General features: G+C 50.2%; 1 protein-coding gene across 1 annotated transcript in view; it reads left to right on the forward strand.

Annotated features, from left to right (window-relative positions):
* ABCC1 (ATP binding cassette subfamily C member 1 (ABCC1 blood group)) overlaps window positions 1–19,384 on the forward strand; it is a 167,879-nt gene that overhangs the window by 129,396 nt on the left and 19,099 nt on the right. The window contains exons 19-23 of the mRNA XM_004373287.3: window positions 546–729; window positions 9,113–9,203; window positions 12,790–12,925; window positions 15,543–15,750; window positions 17,849–18,159. Coding sequence (XP_004373344.1) covers window positions 546–729; window positions 9,113–9,203; window positions 12,790–12,925; window positions 15,543–15,750; window positions 17,849–18,159 — 930 coding nt within the window. The remainder of the gene's footprint in view (window positions 1–545; window positions 730–9,112; window positions 9,204–12,789; window positions 12,926–15,542; window positions 15,751–17,848; window positions 18,160–19,384) is intronic.

The raw sequence follows: 19,384 nt of genomic DNA on the forward strand, positions 1-19,384 counted from the left end.
ACCAAACACCAAACTCGTTGCCACTGAGTCAATTCTGACTTACAGTGACCCTATAGGGCAGAGTAGAACTGCTCCATAGGGTTTCCAAGGCTGTAAATCTTTATGGAAGCAGACTGCCACGTCTTTCTCCTGAGAAGTGGCTGGTGGGTTCGAACTGCTGACCATTTGGTTAGCAACCAAGCACTTAACCACTGCACTACCAGGGCTCCTGCACCCTCAAGGCTGGGCACCCTGTTTTACTTACATTGTTTGTTATCTGCCGCCAGCCTGGAGTCTAGAGCAGGGATCTTTGTTCTGTTCCCTGCTGTTTCCCCGGTTCCTAGCACGTACCTTGTGCATAGCACACCCCACAGCACACATGCGTTGAATGAATGCCCCTGTGGATTCGAAGTGTTTCCATCTCAGTCCCGTGCTCCACCTTCATGCTTGAGTTCTGTCTGCAGACATCCAGGTGTTCGGTAGTTACTTCCTTTATCTGTTGCGGTGTTGACTCAGACTTTCTCTCACACGTGTGCCGACATGGCTGGCTTCCACTTTGCCCGCAGACGCGGATCCTGGTCACACACAGCATCAGCTACCTGCCACAGGTGGATTTCATCATCGTCATGAGTGACGGCAAGATCTCCGAGATGGGCTCCTACCAGGAGCTGCTGGCCCGGGACGGGGCCTTCGCCGAGTTCCTGCGCACCTATGCCAGTGTGGAGCAGGAGCAGGACGCAGAGGACGAGGGTAAGGGCAGCCTGTGGGTCCTCTGGCAAGGGGTGACACCTTAAAGAGCCCTGCTTGCCTCCTTGAGGTTCCTACCAGCTGCTATGGGATGGTGGCTTGTGTCTGCCTGACACAGTCCCCTGCATCAGGGCGGAAGCTGGGCCAGGCACCCCCAGGAACATACTGGGGGGACCGTCCTACTTCTTCCCGAGCCAACTGGGAAGGGAGCCCTAGTACTTTATGGCCGGGTCACCAGAGCACTAGGCTTTAGGTCATCAGACCACAGGGCAAGTTCCAGTCCTTTCCTATAATGTGGCTGTGGGCCTGCCGAGCTTCAGGTTCCTCGTGGCAAAAACGAGGACGATGATAATTACATGCCTCCTGGCTCTGAAGAGGAAACCCTGGTGGCATAGTGGTTAAGAGCTACGTTGCTAACCAAAAAAGGTCGGCAGTTCGAATCCACCAGATGCTCCTTGGAAACTCTGTGGGGCAGTTCTACTTTGACCTAAAGGGTTGCTATGAGTTGGAATCGACTCGATGGCAGTGGGTTTGGTTTTTTGGTTTTGGCTCTGAAGAGGCCGTGAGACTCCAGTGACGTATGTGGAGTAACTCAGAACAGATGTAAGGGTTGAGCGTGCAGGCACAGGGTCAGTGGGGCCTGAGTTCAAGTCCCAGCTGCTGCTCTTACCAGCTATGACTACAGGCCATTCCCTCAAAGCCTCTGAGCCTCAGTTTCCTCACTGGTATTCGGTGCGGATGAAATGTGCTGAAGTACATAGAACCTTGGGCATGGGGCCTGGCACTTCGTAGTGCTCGATAAACGGTAGCTGTTAGTATTACTACCCTGGAGAGGGGGGTGTGCCCTCCTTTTACCCCTGCATGTCTGCTGGGTCAAGCTAGAACTTCCCGCTTCCCAGCCATCCTGCTGGGTCTGCACTCCCGGGCCAAGAATCTGGGAGCTGGAATAGTTTTGGAGGCACCCTGTGAGTCCTCAGAGAATTCTGGGCCCAGGCGTCACCCTGACCATCTTTGAAGCAAACCGGGTGAGATTTCCAAGAAGCCTGTACTCTCTTACTAGCTGGTTTAAGGTTTGGGGATTGGTTTGCAGCCTTTCCAGGCTCCCGGGGTTCCACTGGTCAGACTGCATCCCTAAGAACCTTCAGATGCCTCCCTTCTGAAAGCTTTGACCCCAAGTTAACATGGAGAGAGAAGAGGTCATCAGAGGCCTTTTCTAGGCCCCAGAAGACCACACCTTTGGTCCGGTAGACCCTGCCTTCGTTTCAGCTATTGCTGAAGAGTGGAGCTGAAGGAGCTACCCTTGGGGTATGTTTGGTACTTGGTCCCCAAGCAGCTCTCAGATAAACCGTCCTCAGTGGCTCGGTCTTCAGGGCCACCACATTGCACAATCCCTGGGCAGTGTTGACATCAGAGTGGGTGTGAACGGCCCCTTGAGCTGTACAGTACAGCAGCCCTGGGGGATCACCAGGAAAGAGCTGTTTGCTCATTTCATTCATTTATTTAGTCACTCATCAGGTCTTTATTGAGCTCCTACTATGTGTCAAAGTACAGCTCTAAGTTTGGGAGAATATAGCAGTAAACACAATATAGGCAAACCTTTATCTTGTGGAGCTTAGAATCTAGTGGGAAAGAAAAACAATAAGCCGATCAACAGGTAAAGATGGTTTCAGATAGCATTAAGTGCTACCTGTTGCTCGTTGCCGTCCAGCCGTTTCCGACTCATAGCAACTCTGTAGGACAGAGTAGAGCTGCCCCATGGGGTTTCCATCAAACTTTATGGAAGCAGACTGCCACATCTTCTCCTACAGAGCTGATGGTAGGTTCAAACCACCAGCCTTTCGGTTAGCAGCCGAGGGCTTAACTACTGTGTCAACCCTAGTGCTTTTAGAAGTATTTTCTTTTGCCAGTGTGTGATATCTGACATCCTTCAGCTTTAAATTCTCTGATTGGAATAGATTTCTACATGGTCATGCCTTTGTGGTTGCGAAGTTGTCCCTTAAGTCTAGCCTGTTTTCCTCTTGCTGCGGCATTTCGGACCTCTAATTGTCTCTTAGCTCCAGTCAAGCCAAGCTCACGTGATGGGACGAGGCCACTTCACAATCACTGTATTTCGCCAAATCCAGGCTCCATTTAGGCTAAAATAGCTCTCTGTGCTTTTGAAGTCAGCATGGGTGAGTTTAACTGATCTTTCCCAGAATAAGACCTCTCTCTTCCCTTTCCACCCAGGTGAGCCAGGAACATCCTTAAACACTGCTGGCCTCAGATGGTTTATTTTTCCTCCCTTTCCCAGCTGCCAGAGTATTCAGAGCAGTTTATACAGAACATGGGGTGCTGCCAATTTCTTTATTATTTTTTGTGCATGTCAGCAGTTTATTTGGTGATGAAAGTACCACCCATCACCCTAGCACCTCTGCGGGTTCATTTCCCCAGTGCAGCCTCCCGGCCTCCACTGGGCGGGACTCAGAGAAGTCCTCAGCCTGTGAGTGTTAAATTAAACAGGGTGTCCCCCTCCCACCTCTCTGGAGGGGCTCCGTCTGTAAGTCTTGGTGTCAAGATCTAATCTTGTTCAACTTCAGCCGACTCCGAGGGCCGGTGATCTTGGATTTATTTGAGCCACATATTTGGCTGCTCCTAAAGGGGAGCTTTTTTTGTTCTTGGCCCTTCTCCCCCCTCCCCCACTGGATCTTTTTTAGAAACACCAAGGCTGAAGTAGGGGGAGTATTTGGTTGGGGATTCCTTCTCATCGTGGTGGGGAAGGGGAGATGGAACAGAAACTCGGCTTAGGCTTGGAGGTGTGGGGTGGGGAGGAGATACTGACCCTCCCCCCTGGGAGTATTTATAATACTGATGTCTAGGAAGCTTATTTGGTGGCATAGAGATTTACAAATTGGCCCATTAACTGCCGTATCTGGAAGGAGGAAAAAGAAAGTTCGTGACTCTGGTTTATTTTTTAAGAATTTAAAACTCAGAGCAGTGATTCTCAACCAGAGGTGACTTTGCACCTCATTGTTCCTCCCCAGGGGACATTTGGCAATGTCTAGAGATACTTCTGGTTGTCATGACTAGGAGGCGCTACTGGAATCTAGTGAGTGGAGCCCAGAGACCCTGCTAACCATCCTACAGCGTACAGGACGGCCCCCACCACAAAGAACTATCCAGCCCCTCGTGTCAGTAGTGCCGAGGTTGAGAAACGCTGCTTCCCCCGACATGACACTGCCCAGAGTTCCTCCTTTGACAGACCTGGAGAAGGACCTTCAGTCCAACAGTATGGCATCTTTCGAAACTTTGTTTGAATCATCTCTCAACCTATTACTCCTTTTTCAGCTTTTTGCTGAATATTTTTTCTGATGACAAAATTAATATATGCTCATTGTAGACCTTGGCAAACTGTAGAAAAGCATAAAGAATCTGGAAAAAGAAAGTCCTTCTGTCATCTACCACCCAGAGGGGGCACTGCTGGTAGCATTTTGGCATCTTTTCCACCTGACCTTTTTTTTCTAGGCATTTTTCCTTGATAAGTTGAAATCATATTGTACAATTTCTGTCACCTCTTCTTCTGTCCTCCCCGTTCTTTCTTTTCTTAACATTGGGTCCTAGGCATCTCCCCATGTTACAATAATCTGTTGTAAACACAGCACAGCTGCCGGAGAGTTCATTGGACAGACAGCACATTCTTTTGGCTGTCCTCAGTAGTGGTATTTCTTCCTCTTTTGAGTATTAAGAACTTTCAGGGTTGAGTCTGGTGGATAAGGTCGGATGATGCAGCCGGTCAATTCCGTTTTTGGTCAAAATCGAGGCGTTGACTGTAAAGCAGTCAGTTGGATCCTTCCCTCAAGGGATGCTTGCCTGCTGGCCCTTCCCCAAGTGGAGTTCCAGAACCTTCTTGAGTAAAGGCAGTGGTGCTGGAATAAACAGCCTCCGGAGGTGCCTGCTTTGAGGGCTACTGGGCTGAGTGCACAGCCTGGGCAGCCTCTCAGGTGCTGTGGGGCAGCAACAGTGCCTGAATGACCCCCATCCCCTGCACCCAGACCACTCAAGGAACATTTGTTGAATTGGAAGTTTCATGTGTTTGCTTTCAAGAAAAGAATGAACTGTTACTATTTTATAGCCCCCCACCATCATTTTCATTTTACCCTGCTTTAGTCTTCTTTATAGCACTCATCACTGAGAGTAAATTTTGTGTCTACCAATTTGTTCCTGGTCTGTCTCTCTCCTTGGTATTTAAGCTCCGTGTGGGCCTTTTGGCCACCTCCCTGTGTCCAGGACTGAGGACAGTGCCTGGTGCATGGTAGACACTCCATGTTGTTCTTGTTGGGTGCCGTTGAGTCAGCTTTCAACTCATTGCGATCCCATGTGATGGAGTAGAACTGCCCCCATAGGATTTTCTAGTCTGTAATCTTCATGGGAGCAGATTGCCAGGTCTTTCACCACCAGGGCTCCCAGACACTCAGTCAGTATGTTAAGTAAGTGAGGGGATGAATTATTCCTTGAGTGTTTAAGGCATGACCTGTCCATGCAATCTGTAGGTCAGAGGCTTTGGACGTTAACACAGCTGCATAAATATCCCAGGGTAGGAGAAAATACGGGCTGATTTTACCCATTTCTCTTAGCACCAGTTTAGAAACTAGCTTTGTGGGGTACGGGCTGTGAGATGGTACCGCTATGGCTGATGGGGCCCCCTCTGGTATTTAGAAGGTCAGCTCTGCTTCTTTTGTGTCAGATAAGCCCATCTGCCCATCAGAGGTGTACAGAGCACCTGCGGTGTGCTGCAGGGCCAGCTGCTACCACCACGTGGGATGGGGCCCTTGAGAGTTGTGCAGTACACATCCTGTACAACTGCACATGGTAACCTGACGCATTAGGTGCTGACAGTCGGATGGTGGATAAGACCTAGTCCGGGCCCTCAAGAGCTCATAGTCGGATGGGAGAGACGTACCACTAAGCGATCAAGGACATCATGGTGCTAAACGCAATGATGGAGGGGAACCTGGAGGGCTGTGAGAGCCCAGAGAAGGGGTTCCCATCCCAACCTGGGAGGGTCCAAGATGATAGCTGAGTCACCTTCTCTTCCTCTTTTCTTGGGTCCTTGGCCCCTCTCAGGAGCAGCGTCTGCCCTCAAAGACTGAAGGCTGAGGTGTGGCGGTCTGGAGCCGAGGCCCGTGCTGCCTCCATCTGCTTTGCCCATCCTGCCCCACTGTGATATTTGATTTCTTTCTCTCTGCTGCCAGGAAAACAGGCATGAAGATAGATGGTTGGTCTGCATTTTCCTAGTTCTTTTTATGGTTAAACAATTACAGTTGTGACTTTGGGGGCAAGGGCTGGTCTCAGGCAGCCTGCTTGTTAGGGATCTACCCAGCACATGTGGGATCTGGACACTGAGGCCCAAATGGAGAAGGGCTGTCAGTCATCTGTGCCCCTCACCCTTAAGAGCGACATCCCATTCATTCCCTCGGGACAGTTAAGCAGGGGCTTAGGGAGGGCGTTTTGACTTGGTTCTTAACACTTTCTCGGATCTTGTGAATTTCCAGGCAGCAGAGTGGTGGACGAGGTGGAGGAAGGTCAGTGGTGCTGTGGTTAGAATCGACTGTGCTTGTAGAATAAGGCCTAGGTGGACTTGTACTGTTGCTGCATGCCTGGGAAGGGGCCCTCGGGTGTCTGTGCATTTTCACCCCCTCCCATTGTTCATTCATTCAGCAAACACTTACAGGGCACCTACTACGTGCCAGGTTTTGTGCTTGGTACTTGGGGTTGCAGTTCGAGTCTCCAGCTCGGACCTCTGGTCACCTAGATGACCTTGGCTAGTCTTTCCTGTTTCTCCTCTGTCGGATGACCGTGACAGTGCATGCCTGGAAGGGGGTCATGTTTGAGAAGTGCCTGACACACAGTGGATGGGTAATAAGTGGCAGTGGTGTGACTGTTCAGATGCCCCTCCTGCCCTGGGGATGCCCATTGCCCCCGAGGCAGGCCAGGGCAGTACAGGGCAATGACGCCTTTTGGAGTCCCTGCAGGTGGGCTGCCGGGGCCCAGAGGACAAATGTCGTCTTCCAGAATGTCAGTGGGAAAGGCTACCCTGTCTCCGTATGGTGACATAAAGGCATAGACTGGTGGCTGGGAAACCCATCCCACCTACGTTCCATAACCAGCAGTGCATGGCTGGGCATCTGGATAAGGAGCTGGCTTTTTTTACAAGCAACAGAGTTAACTCTGCCTACTTTAACCAAAAAGGGCATTTATTGGAGGCTCCTAGGGGCTCATGATCATAAAGGCAGGACTGAACAACCAGGACTCAGGAAATAGGAACCCCAGGAGGAAACCCAGGACTCCACATAGACTTCTTGAGGATGGGTCAGCTCGAACTACCTTTCACCCTTATTGGGCCACTGACCATCCAGAGTCCTGACCAGGGGTCTGACTGGCTGACCTTGGGCAGGGACCCCAGCTGGGAGAGAGCGCGCACCTTGTGACAGGCCTGCCAGGACAGCAGGACGAGGAAGGGGGCTGATCCCTTCAAGGGCAAGGAGACGGCGGTGGGTCAGTAAAAGCAGCAGATACTCACTTTTCGCTGCTCAGAACCTCAGTCCTGCCCTGGCAGAGCAGAACTTTCCAGCAGCCCCAGGTGGTCCATCAACCTGTGGGCTAATCAGTGGGGCTGAGAGGTGGGGAAGCACTAGTGTAGACCTGGTGGCTGCACTCGGTGGTGAGTAGCACAGGAGAAGGCTGTGGCTTATGGAAGGGGGCCTGGGACTGCCCACAGAACAGGCATCTCTGGGAGTGTTTCCCTGCCCCAGAGAAAGACAGTCAAGGCCATCTTGTGCAGCATTGTGCATCCCTCTGAGCTCTGGCTGCATGCAGCTGCGTGGAAGTCCTGCTTGTTATCACTCCTCCTTCCTGCATGATGTGGCTGTTTTCTTTTAGTTTTGTTTTAATTGGGGGGAAAAAAGAAAGAGACTGAAATCATAGGGCATGTTTAAAGCAGTGATTCTTAATCCTGACTGTGCCCCAGAATTATCTGTAGAACATGTTTAAAAATTCAAAGAAGCACCACGGCCGTTTCTGTCATTTACTGAGCACGTGCTGTGCCGAGCCCCGTGCAAGGTCTTGTTGTATCCTCTGCCGAGCTGGTGAGGGCAGGTGCTGCCGGCATATCCCAGCTGCAGACATGGAAGCCAAAGTGTAGAGAGGTTTATTGCTTACCCAGGACACACAGCTGGGAAGGAGGGATGCTTCCTCTGAGTCCCCGTGACCTGACTTGAGTGGCTGCTCTCTCACGTTCCCAGCCTGCCCTGCCATGCCCTTTGGGCAGTGGGCTGGACCCTGGGCACCCATGGCTCCGTAAAGCACCCCAGGTGATGTGGTTTGCAGCCGAGATGGAGAATCACTGGCTTTGAGGACCCCAGGGCAGGTGCCCAGCCTTCTCTCTGTTCCCTTTCCGTCCGTGTCTATCTCCCATGGCTATCACCTGAGAACGCCTGCCTTTTTGCATTCTGCTTTTAGTTGTGACACATGAACATATCCCAGGGTGTCCGCATCCCCTTGACCATCCCTGCTAGCGCCCCCACCCCCCACTGACTTGTGGAGTCAGCCCTTTGGGCTCCTCTCTGTGCTCCCTCCCTGGCACCACAGAGTGAAAAACTGGTGTAGAGTGAGGGCTGATTCTAACGCACCGCCGAGCTGCTGTGAAGATGAGATGAGACGACACGTTTAAGTACAGCACCGCCCCGTGCTGTCATCCTGGCTGATGTTATGGTTATCATTGACGCTGGGTGGGGACTTCCTGGGACTGGTGGGCCCCACAGAGGCCGTATCAGCTGTCAGAATGTTGAAATACTTATTCCTGGAGATGGCTCTACTCCAGGCCCTCTAGACTTCCCTGTGGTCTGGCAACCAAAAGCTGAACTCCGGGTGTGGCAGGGGCCTCCGGGACTCTGCCTGTTGGTCCATGTCCTTGCCGGACTAGTTACTGTTTGTTTGGAGGATCACCCCTCCTTGGGATGCTTGGGGACCAGAGAGCTGTGTCCTTTCCCACTGCATGGGTCCTTGTATCCTGGCCCCGTTTGCTAGACCTACGGCAGCAGAGATACTGCCGCTGAGCTGCATGTAACCCATTGCGCTGACACTCAGTGCCTGCCCAGGCCCAGCACTCTCAGCTGGAGTCCTCAAGCAGCTGCATATGTACCGTCCCTGCGCCAAGAGACCCAGCTCCAGATGTCTCCTGTGGCTCCTGGGGAGCCTGTGTGTGGTCTCAGCAAAGGAAGTCTTGCTCTCTGAGCTTCCTGGCTACCAGATTATCTACTGTCTCCCCCTCAAAGTGACAGGTTTTCCGTGTCTTTGATTTTGGCATCTGGTTCTTGAAGCCCCAATCCCCACTTTCTCTCTCTCCTGCCAGGGTTAATGGGCAGCAGTGGTCCAGGGAAGGAGGCGAAGCTGATGGAGAACGGAATGCTGGTGACGGACACCACGGGGAAGCAGCTGCAGAGGTGAGGGCGGCGGGAGGCCCCGTCCCGAGCTTCTCGAGGCCCGTGTCTCTCCCTGCCTAGGGGGAGAGAGGAGGGATGCGACCCAGCTGCTTGGCATGACCTTCCAAAAAAGGCTTTCCGCTCCCCAGGGTCCTGGAAGATGCTGCATTCTGCCTCCCCTCCCAAGTCTCCCGGGACCTTGCTTTCCAGAGTGCAGCAGCCAGAGGGGTGAGCCTGGCACTGTTCCTGCCAGGTGGCACAGCTCACACAGGCCTCTTGGTTTAACCATCTGTCAGTACTTGTGACACCCGAGTTCCCTACATGGTGTGGGCCTTTGGCAGGGTCACTCAAGAGGGACCTGGAACTTTCAGGCACTCAGAGGCAGCGTTTGATTCAAAGCAGTTGCAGTAATAGTGAGCGCTATTTATGCACCATAAGGAGCCAGGCACAGGGCTGAGTAGTCTGTTGAATCCTGAGATAGTTACTGTTGTTATCCCATTTTTCAGCTGAGGAAACTGAGACCTCTCCACAAGTCATGCAGCTAGAGAGAAGCCCAGCTTGGATTTGAACCCAGTCCAGCCTCTGGGCCAGCACTCCTCAGTTCTGTGATTTAAAGGAGGTTCCTTTGGTCTGCTCATTAGGCATTTGGAGGAGCTACATCTTGTGACCTTTGTTGCTTAACCTCTCTGTGCCTCGGTTTCCTCATCTTCCAAATAGGGTTTATAGTAGTACCCACCTCACAGGGTGGTGGTAAGGTTTGCACAATGTAATGTGTATAAAGCACTTTGAACAATGGCCTGCCCAGTCAGTACTCAACAAATACCAGTACAATTTGCCATCGAGTCCACTCCTATTCACGGCTACCCCATGTGTGTCAGAGTAGAACCGTGTTCCTTAGGGTTTTCAGTGATTTTTTTTGGAAGTCAGTTGCCAGGACTTTCTACCGAGGTACCTCTGGGTGGACTTCAACCTCCATCCTTTCCGTTGGCAGCTGAGCGCATTAACCATTTGCACCACCCAGGGACTCCTGCTCAATAAATAACACCCAGTTGTTATTTGGGGTGAGCTGGCGCCACCTGGAGTTAACTCCTTATTTGGGATGGGAGGATTTCACAGAAGTGGGGCCAGAAGGAAGTCAGCGTGAGCAGCTCTCCCCATCAGGACATCGCCCACTGTACCCTCCTGGACTCAGATGGTTATCACATGGGACAGGTGGAAATGTTTTCTTCTCTGTTGTGCACCTGTGGAGGCGGTGAGCTAGGCATCTTACATACAATGTGTGCACAGCACTTAGAACAGTGCCTTGCCTGGAGTCACACCCGTGCAGGGCGCTGCTAGGGCTCAGGCAGGTGGCGAGCGTAATAAAGAACAGTTACAGCTGCTGCCCTCTGAGAATTGCAGTCAGATAGCCGAGAAAGGCAGTGCCCGCATGTGGTCCTGGGACGTAGGGGCAGGAGGTGATGCGAACTTGCTGGAGGGACTCTGAGGGCAAGCAGAAAAATAAAGGTCACTGGGTGTATCACTGCTCTATTGCTGCAGACATGGCAGCTATTATCTCACAGTTCTGGGGGTCAGGAGCCCGGGATGGCAGGGTTGGGTCCTCTGGCTCAGGGACTCTCACAGGCTGCCGTTAAGGTGTCAGCCAGGACTAGGGTCTCATCTGAAGGCTCAGCTGGGGAAGGGTCCATGTCCAAGCTCACAGGGTTGTGAGGACTGTATTACTGAAGGCCTTAGTTCTAACTGGTTGTCAGCTGGAGGCAGCCCTCAGTGCCTAGCTGCCTGGGCCCCTCCAGCATGGAGACCTGCTTCATCAGAGGGTGCCAGCCAAGAAGGCAGCAGAGTTGGCCACCAAGACAGCAGTCGCATTCTGTCACCTTTGCTGCATTTCATCGTTCGAAGCAAGTCACATGTCTTGCCAACACTCAGGGAGGGGATTATACCAGGGCACAAATACTGGAGGCAGGGTCACTGGGGAAGATTCTAGAGGCTGCTGCCATGTGAGGAGTGTGTCCTAGATGGGGAGTCTGGGTAAGAGGTTTCAGTCCTCCTACATGTGTACATTCGAGAAGACTCCACCCATATTTGCTCATCCCCTGGTACTGTCCCAGCTGTAGAGACTCAGTGGTGAGCCAAACAGCCAAGGTGCTCCCCCCCACCCCCCTGCCCCAGGAGACAGTGTACAGGAATGGGTTCAGATCCCAGCTCTGACCCTACCTAGCTCTGGGACCTTGGGTGGGTTTCTGCATGTGCAAAATGAGCACGGTTACAGAGCCCTTTATCTGCAATGGCAGAACCAAAAAGGCTCTGAGAACTGAAGGTTTATAGCAGATTCTTTTGGTAGAAAACTTACTTTCTATGCGTTTTATGTAAGCATGTCACCACCTTCTTCAGTGGCAAAACGTGAACTGACCCGAAGCCAGGTATGTTGTCATTGTCATTAGTTGCCATCGAGTCAAGTCGATTCCGACTCATGGCAACCCCATATGTGCAGAGTAGGGCTGCTCCATAGGGTTTTCAAGGCTGTGACCTTTCAGAAGCAGTTCACCAGGCCTGTCTCTGAGGCACCTCTGGGATGGGCTTGAACCACCAACCTTTTGACTAGTCGTCAAATGCTTAACCAGTCTTTATTTTTCCCATTTAATGGGGCCGTTTGTACATTTCACTGCAGAGATTTCCTGTATGTTTGATCCTGGAGGGTTTCCTCAGATCCCAGGGAGTTATACGCAGCATGGTAACCATATTAGCATTCTAAAATTGGTGGAGTTGCAGCTAAGACATTCATCTGGCCCCGAGAGTTTTGAGAAGGGATTGTGGACCAGTGGTTTGGAACTGACAGAGTTGCTCCGAGTACTGGGGGAGATCAAGAACAGGGGAGCTTAGCACAGTGCCTGCTGCAGATAATGTTGCTTCAGGAAGTGGGGGGAGCAAATGCAGTCATGCATATTCATTGATTGGCTCGATCATAACTATGCATTAAGGCCTAAGTCAAGCATGACTAGGGGACGTGGGACCTTGGGCCCCTTTCTTTGGGGCCCCCTGGATCGGTGAGAAACACCCATGCATGGGAGAGGGAGCAGCACATACCTAGGGACAGTGGAGGCCCCGTGCTGGGACCTCTTCCAGACCTTGCCTGATGTGGCTCTTCGCCTGTCCTTTCTGGTTATAATAAATGGGTAAATCTAAGTGTAATTTCAGTGAGTTCTGTGAGTGATTCTAGCGAATTACCAAACCCACCGGGGGCAGTGAGATACAGCAGAGGCTGGTGTGTGTCCCTTTGACAGGAGCTGGAAGGACAGAGTCCTAACCTGTGGAGACTCAACTCTGGGTGGTTGGGTCAGAGAGAGAAAGTGCCAACACGGGTGGCTGGTGTCAGACTGATGGAGTAAGAAAGTGGGCATGTGAGTTATCTTTGCATTTTGGAAATTAGCCTTCTGTCGGGGCATTATTCACACAATACGTATGTGCATGCTGGGCTGCTCAGAACACCCCCTCTCTCAGCGGGCCCTGCTGCCCAGCTCAGACCACACAAGAATCCCCAGCACTGGTGTCTGCAGGCCGCACCCCAGGCTTTGGTTTGTTTGACACCCATGTGCCTTGTTCTCCCCAGACAGCTCAGCAATTCCTCCTCCTACAGCGGGGACACGCACAAACACCACAACAGCACCGCGGAGCTGCAGAAACCTGGGACACAGAAGGAGGCCACCTGGAAGCTGATGGAGGCAGACAAGGCTCAGACAGGGCAGGTGAGGTCTGGCTCTCCTGGTAAGGATGGTGGCCGGTGCTGCTGAGCACTCGCTCTGTGCTGGTCCCGTGGTGAGTGCTTTGTGTGTATGAACTCATGTATTCCTCACAACAAGGAGCCCTGGTGGCACAGTGGTTAAAGCACTGGGCTGCTAACCAGAGGTCGGCAGTTCAAACCCACCAGCTGCTCCACAGGAGAAAGATGTGGTAGTCTGCTTCAGTAAAGATTTACAGCCTTGGAAACTGTATGGAGCAGTTCTACTCTGTCCTGTAGGGTCGCTATGAGTTGGAATCGACTTCACAGAGTGAATTTGGTTTGGTTTTATTCCTCACAACAGACCTACAGATTTTACTGTTTGCAGGTGTGGAAACTGAGGCACAGAGCAGCTATGTGACTTATTCAAGGTCATAGCTGGTGGCAGAGCTGAGCTTCGAACTCACAGACTCCAGAGTTGGCACTTGTCTCTGCTATACTGCCAGCCTGCTTTTTGAGTAACTTGAGGGTTCTGGTTGGCTGTAGGTGACTGAGTGCCTCAAATCAGGGCTTTCCACAGTATGAGGTGATTTGAGAAACGTTCAGTTGTTCCTAAGATAGCTTTAGGTTGTACACAGACAGCATTAAAGAACATTAAATTACATAGTCAGACAAATACTTTCATTTCTCTTTTAGTCCTTATGATTGCATCAGTGAGAAGGTCTCAGTTGGATGCTAGATCCTCTTTAACACCTGACAACAGCCAATCTTGTTTCAAGCCCTTGTTTTCTTGTATTTTCTTGAGATTTCCTATTTTGGGCAAGTATGAATAATTTTCCATTTATGGTATGATCCAAAGTTTTTTAAAAATAAATGTGGTTATATTAAAAAAAAAAAAAGGGGAGGTAGGAAAAAATAAATTAAAAAAAATTAAAAAGAGGTGGGGGATGGATTTTTAAGAAATAAACAAGTAAACAATAGAGCCAAAAAAAAAAAAAAAAATTCCTGAAAGATGACACTGGATTAACCAGAGCTGGGGGACTAGTCCCCTAGATCTACCTGGATGTATGCAGTGCTTTCTGGGGGCTCCTGGTCACTGCTTCTTCTGTCTCCTTGTCATCACACCTGTGGCTGCGGCCAGGCAGAGGTGGCTGTAGTGCCTCGGGCCCCCTCTGCTCCTCCTGACCCTCCGGGGAGCCAGAGAAATGACCCCAAATCAAGGACTTGGGCAGGAAGAGCCAGAGATGGCAGGCCCGTTTAAGCCTCATTTATCTCCACAACCAGAGGAGGTGGAGCCTTCTTTTATCCCCATTTTACACATGAGGAAAACTGAGGCCCAGGAGGGCCTATACCTTGCCAAAGGCAGACCAAGAGTGGAGCTGGGCTCAACACACCTGGTCATTTCTAACTCCCGTTCCGGGTTCCTTACTGTTATGAGCATGGAGTCCCCAGGCCCTGCAGAATAATTCCTGGACAGCAGGGGGCACCGCTTTCATGGTGAAATAAACATGTTCATAGTTCTGTTTCCGCCCCCTCCACAAGACTATTTCAATTTGAAGAATGAGAATTGAAAAATCAAAATCAAAAAGAAGCAGTCAGTTATATGTCAGACCTGAGGGCAAACAGACAGACAGACAGTAGACTCAGACAGACTTTTTTTTTTTCTTCCTGAAATTCAGCACGAAAAGCAAGCACACACACAAAGAAAGATCCCAGGAGCTTGTTGAAAGCAAGCAAGCAGGTGGGTGTGGGGCTGGCCGGAACTGGGGTGCCCAACCTCTTGTGTTTAGGGGACTCACACATCAGGCAACTAGAACGTATTTATTGAGCTCTTGTTCTGGGCTCCACAGGGAAGACAAAAGTGAAAGACTCCCCACACCCACTGCCTTGTGGGAGCCGGTTGAGATGGTATGAATTGGCGTTGGGTGTTCAGGGAAAAAGGGGTGGTGGCAGGCAGGACCAGTTGCAGGGTGGACGTGACATTTGGTCTTGGTTGCTAGGCAGCATGTCACTCCTTCCCCTTTGCTTAAAACTCTTGATGGCGCCCCATTGGTCCTGGGGTAAAGATCAGAGTCCTGAACAGGGCCCCCAGGCACTGTGGTCTGGCTGCTACCTGCTTCTGCCACCTCCTCTGTTCCTTGATGCCCCATGCTCTCCTTGCTCCTTCCAGTTCCCTGGAAGTGCTGTCTTCCCTCCTACCTCAGGGCCTTTGCAGATGCTGCTGCTTTTACCTGCAGTGGCCTTTTCCTGTCTTCACCTGGTTAACTCCTTGATGCCACTGCCTCAGGGAGACCTCTGACACCTTCCTACCCTGGGTTAGGTCAGGATGCCCAACTGTACACTCTCTGGAACCCTGTACTGTTAACAGCCCTTCTGTGTTCGTAATTATGCATTTATCTGGGCGATGATTTGATGAAAGCCTGTCTCCCTGCTGGACTAGAAGCTCCGGGAGGACAGAGAACTTGACTGTGTTGCGGTGTCCCCAGTGCATGGTGCCTCGAAGGCGCCCAACAAACATTTGTGGACCGACTAAAGGGAGGAGGGTGCTATAAGTATGAGCAAAGGTGTGGCGGCTGGGCTGCACAGGTGCTGATGAAGCTCCTGACCTTGTGTGGTAAAATGCCTTCCCTCCCCATGACCTCCAGGTCAAGCTCTCCGTGTACTGGAACTACATGAAGGCCATTGGACTCTTCATCTCCTTTCTGAGCGTCTTCCTCTTCTTGTGTAACCACGTTGCCTCCCTGGCTTCTAACTACTGGCTCAGTCTCTGGACTGATGACCCCATTGTCAACGGGACCCAGGTGCACACCAAAGTCCGGCTGAGCGTCTACGGAGCCCTGGGCATTTCCCAAGGTGGGCCTCCCCCTTCCCGCCTTTCTCTACCCACTGATTCTGGCACCTATAAATGCTTCTGTATCTGAAGAGCTGTTAATTACAGAATTGGTCTCCCACGTTCTCAGAGTTTGGTGCACCTCCACACCAAGCCAAACCCAGATAAACAGGGCCACGCACATAGTAGGTGCTCCAATAGTTATAGAATGAATGTTTTCTTGAATGTTTGTTTCATATAGTCCTAGGAGGTAGAGGGGAGGGGAGCCCCATGTGCCCATTTTAAAGAAGAGGAAAATGAGGACAAAGGCTACCCAGAACATTGGCGAGTTGGGAGGACTCCTTACCCCTTGTTGCTGTGTCAAGGTGAAGGGGCTTCTGCAAAGTCCCGTGTGTGAACTCTTCCTTCACTGTCTGATGGTGGGAATTTGTTTATACCGGTGGTTCTCAGCTAGGGGTAATGTGGCCCACCAGGGAACATTGGGCAATGTCTGGAGACACTTTTGTTTGTCACAACTGGGTGGGGGTGCTACTGACATCTAGAAACCCAAGATGCTGCTAAACATCCTGCAGTGAACAGAGAAGCCCCCACGACAGAGAATTATCCAGACGCAAATGTCAGTAGTGACAGGGTTGAGAAACCCTGGTCTGTACCCTTCTTTGTGGTCCCACATGGTCCCCCAAACACAACAACATTGATAGTAATAGCTAACATTTACTGGGCACTTACTTGGTACCTGGCTGTCTTCTAAACACTTTCATGAGTTTCACTTATTTTACCCTTATAACAATCCCGTGAGGTAGGCATTAATATTTTCCCCGTTTTAGAGATGCAGAAACTGAGGGCCAGAGTGGTTAAGTAAGTTGCCCAAACATGGCAGAGCTTCCATTGCATGTGGCAGTTGGACTTAGGAGCCCATGCTCTTGACCACTACACTACACGTTCTGTTATCTGTGTTTACGTGCTCATAGTACCTGTCTGTGTATAGCTATACATACACATGCACGTTCGATGTCTAAGATATGTACATGTATACAATAAATGTAAATGCTTGATCTTTTTGAGCACTTCCTGTACACCAAATACATTGCCAGGTTGGCAGTTTACATTCCACAGTGCCATAAGTTAAGTGTCATTGTCCCTGTTTTACAGATGAGGAAACTGAGGTTCAGAGAGGTCTAGTGAACCTCAGTAGAAGGTCCCACAGCCGGTAAGTGATGGAGGAAGGATTTGGCAGTGTTGGCTGCAGAGCCTGTCATTTTGGCCCCTGCCCCTTGGGTTTCTTGCTTGATTAGAAAGACCAAGATACAGGCTTCTCCACCCCTCCTGTGAAATCACCACTCTGGAAAGAATGGTTGCCCTACTGCGTGTTGTTTGGAAGAGCCACAAATGTCTCATGGTGTCCAGGGGACAGCTTTGAACAAAAAGAAAGAGCAGATATAGATTTGTTAAGGTTCTCAATCCCTAGAATCCTCCCTCCATACGGCTAGGGACTGAGGCCTCCAAATTATAATTGAGAGAAGGTGGAGAACAGAGAGGGTATGATGTTTACCTGGGCTCACACAGTGTCTCTTCTAGAGTTGCACTTCCAGTATGGTAGCCACTAGCCACCCGGGGCTATTTGAATTTTAATGAATTACAATTAAATTAAATTTAAACTTCAGTTCTTTGGGTTGCACTGGCTACATTTCAAAGTACTTAAGAGCCACATGTGGCTAGTGGCTAGTGTATTGGAAAGCAGAGCTGTAGAACATTTCCATCATTGTAGAAAGTTCTGTTGGATAACATTAGTCTAGAGGGAGATGGCATATGGATTAAAAGCATGACAGTGGAGCTCTGCTTCTGATTGAGTGTATTGGGGATTAATGGAATTTGCCTATCTGACTTCAGTTTCCTTATTTGTAAGTTAGGCTAGTACAGTGCTCAGCAAATAGTAAGTTCTCAATAAATCAATAAATAGTAATTGCCTTTATTATTATTACTACTGTTGGTATTATTATTAGAAGCTGGGAGCCCACACCTGCTCCGTCCACACAGCCACATGGCTGCTCTCCTTGCCGTGTCTGCCCCCAGCGTGTCCCGCGGCCCCATTCTGGAGTTTAACACCTGGTGTGTTTGTAGGTATCTTTGTGTTTGGCTACTCCATGACAGTGTCCATCGGGGGCATCTTGGCCTCCCGCCGCCTGCACCTGGATCTGCTGCACAATGTCCTCCGGGCACCTATGAGTTTCTTCGAGCGGACGCCCAGTGGGAACCTGGTGAACCGCTTCTCCAAGGAGTTGGACACGGTGGACTCAATGATCCCGCAGGTTATCAAGATGTTCATGGGCTCCCTGTTCAATGTCATTGGCGCCTGCGTCGTCATCCTGCTGGCCACGCCCATTGCCGCCATTGTCATCCTGCCCCTGGGCCTCATCTACTTCTTCGTCCAGGTAAGAGGTGGGGCCTTGGTGTCCAGGATGAGCCCGCCTGTGTGTTGCTAAGTACTAGCTTCATCTTCCCATTGCCCTAGCTTGGAGCTGTTGAGGATTTCTTTGAGGAGGTTTGGATTTGTTTTTGTCAGTTTTTAATACCTCAGTTGACTATTTTTAGCTTGTGATAACTGTATGTACTTTTTTTCTAATGGTGCTTTGTTTTTCTAGCTGTAAGTTAGAAAAGAAAAAAAAAATCGTTATAGACACCTTTATTATTGAAATTTCTGTATGTATGAAATTCTTCAGTTCCTAAGCACCCTGCAGATAGATAATAGAGTAAGAATAGCTTAAATAAGGCAGAGGTTAATTTTTTTTTTCTCTCTTATAACGGAAATTTAGAATTAGGCAGTTCAGGGCTGGTATGGCAGCTCCATGAGTTTCTTAATATCCCATCCTTCTTCATTATTTTCCTGCTCAACCATTCTTGCACATGCCTTCTATTCTTAAGTTGGCCTCATGGTCCAAAATGGCTGCTGGAGCTCCAGCCATCATATCATATAACAACACTGAGGGAAGATGTCATAGTTAGCTATTGCTGCTATAACAGAAATTGGAGGATGGCTTTAACACACAGAAATTTATTCTCTCACAGTCTAGGAGGCTAGAAGTCCGAATTCTGGGTGCCAGCTTTAGGGGAAGGCTTTCTCTCTTATTCGACTATGGAAGGAGGTCCTTGTTATCAATCTTCACCTGGTCTAGGAGCTTCTCAGCGCAGGGACCCTGGGTCCAAAGGACACACTCTGCTCCTGGCGCTTCTTTCTTGGTGGTATGAGTTTCCTATCTCTCTGCTAGCTTCTCTCTCCTTTTGTCTCTTGTAAGATAAAAGGTGATGCAGGCCACACCCCAGGGAAACTCCCCTTACATCAGATCAGGGCTGTGACCTGAGTAAGGGTATTGCATCTCACCCTAATCCTCTTTAACGTGACCTAATCTTGCCTCCTTAACCGCAGGCAGAGATTAGGATTTACAGCACACAGGACAGTTACATCAATCACAGAATGGAGGACAACCACACAATACTGGGAATCATGGCCTAGCCCAGTTGATACTTTTTTTTTTTTTCTGTTGTACTTTAGGTGGTTTACAGAACAGATAGTTTCTCATTAAACATTTAGTATACATACTGTTTTATGACAATGGTTAACAACCCCACCACATGTTAACACTCTCCCTTCTCAACCTT

Source organism: Trichechus manatus, unplaced genomic scaffold (genome assembly GCF_000243295.1).
Source record: "Trichechus manatus latirostris isolate Lorelei unplaced genomic scaffold, TriManLat1.0 scaffold00024, whole genome shotgun sequence".
Taxonomy (NCBI): Eukaryota; Metazoa; Chordata; class Mammalia; order Sirenia; family Trichechidae; genus Trichechus; species Trichechus manatus.